Genomic DNA, 4,819 nt, shown 5'->3' with positions numbered 1-4,819 from the left:
TGTACTCAGTTAGGATCTGAAATATTTATTACTTGCGAAATAGCAGACTTTGGGATCCTCCAGCCACAAGACCCCGCAAGGGTGGGAATCAAAAGAGGGCGGGTGGGACGGTAAAATAAAAATTAAAATAAAGTTATATTGCCGCTATCGCTTCCCTACTCCCCTAAAGTCGTGGCCTTCCAAAATTCATACGGTAGAAAATTATCGTAAAGTAGTGTATTCGTTTTATCAGGATACATATATACACTGCCTAAGTTAGCCAGCTCTCACGCGATCATTCTATTCACAAGGTCCTATTAAAAAAATAAATATAAAAAAAGACAGAAAATCAGGATTGCATACAGTAATTATTTCCATCAACAGAATGGCATTTATTCCCTGTTCAAATCCTCAACCGTGATTTTCACTCTCCAGGTAGGAAAACCGTGGCTGTCTGCATACCTACAATGGCGGCGGTGCTTGTCCATACGCATAGCCGTGCTGACCCTGTGGTGATACCGGTTGACCATATGCGTATCCCTGTGGTGGCTGGCCATACGTGTACCCTGGCGGTATCGGCTGTCCCTGTGGTGGCTGGCCATATGTATACCCTGGTGGTGCCGCTTGACCATATTTGTATCCCTGTCCCGTTTGCTGTGCTGGCTGTGCATAAAAATTCGGTGCGGCGTTACCGGATGCACCCGACGTTGATATTCCTTGAGATGCAGGAGCCAAATAGGGCGGGGCGCCTGATGAAGTCTTTTTTGGTCGCATCCAGTAGCAAATTAGTGCTGTGCAGACACCAATTTCCAGCAGCAAGAACAGGCACCCAAGAACAATCAGCACAATACCCACGGTGCGCGAATTCAAACCCAAATCATTGGTTCCCTTTGTTAACCGCTGCAGGGCGATGTAAGGATCCTTGCTGCTGTACAGGCGCACTGTAACGGTGCTCGGTACTCCAGGCTGGTAATCGTTATCAAGATCGCCAAAGGCGTACATGGCACTTCGGAGATTGGTGTCCTCGGCGTATTTTCCGTTGCTGACCTCACGAACAACAAGGTACAATTTCCTGAGGTACAGAGTCTCCAGACACTCACCGCAAATATTGCCCGCCTTACACCACGTGGGTGCTTGATTGTACCTTCCGCCCCTGGCGGTACATTTCTCCCCAAAACTGCGGACATCGCGTTTGCACTGGCAATCCTTTCCGTCTTTGCAGTCACTTGAAGAACAGAAGTATGTAGAGTTTCTCATAATATTGAAGGGGGCCATGCGAATAAAAGGGGTCACGGTTCTAACATTCACGGAAACTTGTAACCTTGATGAAGACCTCTGAGAAGCAGGAATAACAGCCTCCGCAAAGACAGAAGTGGCCCCGTCCACACCCTTGACGTTTAGCGACTCGCGTCTCACAGTAATCGGCACACCGTTGATGGTCCCAGTCCAATCGTTCATGGGTGTGGGGTCAAATTCATTCACGGCATCTCTGAAAGCTTTTCGAAGGTCCTTTTGATTGAGAAGTATGCTGCCCGCGATGATGAGTGCAGGGCCACCGATGATGAGGCAGCAGGCACACGCCACAACACTCTTAAAAAAGTCCTCAACCGCATCAACGATGCCAAACAAACACATTGTAAATTTCCTTCTGGCAACAGCTGCAACCATAGAGTGAGAGAAGAAAGCAGAACGAGGTGCAAAGACAAATAAAGAAAGCAAAGCAAAACGACGCATCATCACTCGGCACATTGCCGCCGACAATTCCAGCATTATAGGGCGCTCATCATCTGAGCATTTCGTCAAGCCAAAAAAAAATCCCTTTTTATTCCTCCATCCATTCATTCCTCAGAAGCATATAAACGCAGACACAAAAAAACACAGACACACACAGAAAAGAAAATATATATATAAACAGAAAAAGAAACGAGACAAATCTTGATATCTCGCAGGTACAAGAAAATATAAATATCAATTCTCGAGTATAAACCCTTATATAATAAAAATAAAAATAATCTTCTTGGCCGTTGGCCTGGTCCTGAATTTATCTATAGAAACCAAAGAAGATAGGGAAACATGGGGCAACGCGGAAGAAGTTAATTGCCCCAATATTTTCTTACGATATATATATATATATATACTTTTGACCGCTCACGTGACCTTTTGTACTCAGTTAGGATCTGAAATATTTATTACTTGCGAAATAGCAGACTTTGGGATCCTCCAGCCACAAGACCCCGCAAGGGTGGGAATCAAAAGAGGGCGGGTGGGACGGTAAAATAAAAATTAAAATAAAGTTATATTGCCGCTATCGCTTCCCTACTCCCCTAAAGTCGTGGCCTTCCAAAATTCATACGGTAGAAAATTATCGTAAAGTAGTGTATTCGTTTTATCAGGATACATATATACACTGCCTAAGTTAGCCAGCTCTCACGCGATCATTCTATTCACAAGGTCCTATTAAAAAAATAAATATAAAAAAAGACAGAAAATCAGGATTGCATACAGTAATTATTTCCATCAACAGAATGGCATTTATTCCCTGTTCAAATCCTCAACCGTGATTTTCACTCTCCAGGTAGGAAAACCGTGGCTGTCTGCATACCTACAATGGCGGCGGTGCTTGTCCATACGCATAGCCGTGCTGACCCTGTGGTGATACCGGTTGACCATATGCGTATCCCTGTGGTGGCTGGCCATACGTGTACCCTGGCGGTATCGGCTGTCCCTGTGGTGGCTGGCCATATGTATACCCTGGTGGTACCGCTTGACCATATGTGTATCCCTGTCCCGTTTGCTGCTCCGGCTGTGCATAAAAATTCGGTGCGGCGTTACCGGATGCTCCCGACGCTGGTGTTACCGATGCGTCAACCGGCATTTGAGGCGAGTCACTACTCGACGTCCGATTTCTTCGCATCCAGTAGCAAATTAGTGCTGTGCAGACACCAATTTCCAGCAGCAAGAACAGGCACCCAAGAACAATCAGCACAATACCCACGGTGCGCATAGTTGCAAAAGGTGTATCATCATCTATTCCCACCTTCTGATCATTGTAAGGATCCTTGCTGCTGTACAGGCGCACCGTAACGGTGCTCGGTACTCCAGGCTGGTAATCGTTATCAAGATCGCCAAAGGCGTACATGGCACTTCGGAGATTGGTGTCCTCGGCGTATTTTCCGTTGCTGACCTCACGAACAACAAGGTACAATTGCCTGAGGTAGACCGTTCGTTCACAGGTACCACAAGTGCGGTCCAACTCGCACATTCCAGGTGTGCGAACAAATTTTCCACCAGATGCGACGCACTGGTTCATAAAAGAATTCAGCAATTCGTTACACTGGCAATTCAATCTGCTTTTACAGTCACGTGAAGAACAGGTGTATGACGTTTTTTCTATGCTGCGGAAGGGGGCCATGCGATTAAAAGGGGTCACGGCGCTAACATTCACGGAAACTGGAAACTCTGATGAAGAATTCTGAGAAACAGGAACAACAGCCTCCGCAAAGACAGAAGTGGCCCCGTCCACACCCTGGACGTTTAGCGACTCGCGTCTCACAGTAATCGGCACACCGTTGATGGTCCCAGTCCTCAATTGCATGGGTGTCAGATTCGCGTTCTTAATAGTATCGTTAACAGGAACATCCTCAGAAGTAGGCTTTTGAGTGAGAAGTATGCTGCCCGCGATGATGAGCGCAGGGCCACCGATGATGAGGCAGCAGGCACACGCCACAACACTCTTAAAAAAGTCCTCAACCGCATCAACGATGCCAAACAAACACATTGTAAATTTCCTTCTGGCAACAGCTGCAACCATAGAGTGAGAGAAGAAAGCAGAACGAGGTGCAAAGACAAATAAAGAAAGCAAAGCAAAACGACGCATCATCACTCGGCACATTGCCGCCGACAATTCCAGCATTATAGGGCGCTCATCATCTGAGCATTTCGTCAAGCCAAAAAAAAAATCCCTTTTTATTCCTCCATCCATTCATTCCTCAGAAGCATATAAACGCAGACACAAAAAAACACAGACACACACACGCGTCGAAGAAAAGAGCTTATATATATAAACAGAAAAAGAAACGAGACAAATCTTGATATCTCGCAGGTACAAGAAAATATAATTCTCTGATAGAAAGCCTCATGAAAAACAATGTAAGCAAAATAATAAATAAACAAAATATACACATAGCTATCATATCCACCACCTCAGTGACACACTGTCCTTTTCAATTTTTTTGACCGTGATTTTCACTCTCCAGGTAGGAAAACCGTGGCTGTCTGCATGCCTACAATGGCGGCGGTACTTGTCCACGCTGAGCCTGTGGTGAGACTGGTTGGCCGTATGCGTATAATGGCGGCGGTGCTTGTCCATACGTATAGCCGTGCTGACCCTGTGGTGATACCGGTTGACCATATGCGTATCCCTGTGGTGGCTGGCCATACGTGTACCCTGGCGGTATCGGCTGTCCCTGTGGTGGCTGGCCATATGTATACCCTGGTGGTACCGCTTGACCATATGTGTATCCCTGTCCCGTTTGCTGTGCTGGCTGTGCATAAAAATTCGGTGCGGCGTTACCGGATGCACCCGAAGTTGATATTCCATAAGATGCAGGAGCCAAATAGGGCGGGGCGCCTGATGAAGTCTTCTTCCTTCGCATCCAGTAGCAAATTAGCGCTGTGCAGACACCAATTTCCAGCAGCAAGAATAGGCACCCAAGAACAATCAGCACAATACCCACGGTGCGCGGATTCAAACCCAAATCATTGGTTCCCTTTGTTAACCGCTGCAGGGCGATGTAAGGATCCTTGCTGCTGTACAGGCGCACTGTAACGGTGCTCGGTA

The 4,819-nt window shown here is 46.6% G+C and overlaps 3 protein-coding genes across 3 annotated transcripts, besides 15 other annotated features; all 3 read right to left on the bottom strand.

Annotated features, from left to right (window-relative positions):
* Positions 1 to 1,369: a sequence feature (areas merged during assembly that could not be assigned to a particular haplotype. This can correspond to areas where the two haplotypes were merged or to regions with more than two copies in the genome that were merged during assembly.).
* Positions 2 to 295: a mobile genetic element.
* Positions 112 to 140: a sequence feature (AT_rich).
* Positions 295 to 319: a sequence feature (AT_rich).
* Positions 442 to 1,821, bottom strand: Tc00.1047053510129.30 (surface glycoprotein, putative; the record flags this gene model as incomplete). The annotated part of the gene is made up of 1 exon (XM_798793.1): positions 442 to 1,821. The coding sequence occupies one exon, from the start codon at positions 1,819 to 1,821 to the stop codon at positions 442 to 444; it is 1,380 nt and encodes a 459-aa protein (XP_803886.1).
* Positions 1,370 to 1,827: a sequence feature (areas merged during assembly that could not be assigned to a particular haplotype. This can correspond to areas where the two haplotypes were merged or to regions with more than two copies in the genome that were merged during assembly.).
* Positions 1,828 to 2,092: a sequence feature (heterozygous, non-Esmeraldo-like haplotype).
* Positions 1,969 to 1,992: a sequence feature (AT_rich).
* Positions 1,987 to 2,435: a mobile genetic element.
* Positions 2,093 to 2,695: a sequence feature (areas merged during assembly that could not be assigned to a particular haplotype. This can correspond to areas where the two haplotypes were merged or to regions with more than two copies in the genome that were merged during assembly.).
* Positions 2,252 to 2,280: a sequence feature (AT_rich).
* Positions 2,435 to 2,459: a sequence feature (AT_rich).
* Tc00.1047053510129.20 (surface glycoprotein, putative) lies at positions 2,582 to 3,961 on the bottom strand (the record flags this gene model as incomplete). The annotated part of the gene is made up of 1 exon (XM_798792.1): positions 2,582 to 3,961. The coding sequence occupies one exon, from the start codon at positions 3,959 to 3,961 to the stop codon at positions 2,582 to 2,584; it is 1,380 nt and encodes a 459-aa protein (XP_803885.1).
* Positions 2,696 to 2,795: a sequence feature (areas merged during assembly that could not be assigned to a particular haplotype. This can correspond to areas where the two haplotypes were merged or to regions with more than two copies in the genome that were merged during assembly.).
* Positions 2,796 to 3,606: a sequence feature (heterozygous, Esmeraldo-like haplotype).
* Positions 3,607 to 3,633: a sequence feature (haploid, Esmeraldo-like haplotype).
* Positions 3,634 to 4,819: a sequence feature (heterozygous, non-Esmeraldo-like haplotype).
* Positions 4,263 to 4,819, bottom strand: Tc00.1047053510129.11 (surface glycoprotein, putative; the record flags this gene model as incomplete). Its single annotated transcript, XM_798794.1, has 1 exon — positions 4,263 to 4,819. A coding segment is annotated over one exon (557 nt), but the record flags the coding sequence as incomplete, so codon positions are not given.

Source organism: Trypanosoma cruzi, genomic scaffold, assembly GCF_000209065.1.
Source record: "Trypanosoma cruzi strain CL Brener 1047053516637 genomic scaffold, whole genome shotgun sequence".
Lineage (NCBI taxonomy): Eukaryota > Euglenozoa > Kinetoplastea > Trypanosomatida > Trypanosomatidae > Trypanosoma > Trypanosoma cruzi.
The sequence above is the reverse complement of the archived record's forward strand: the minus strand, read 5'-3'. Positions and strand labels throughout refer to the sequence as shown.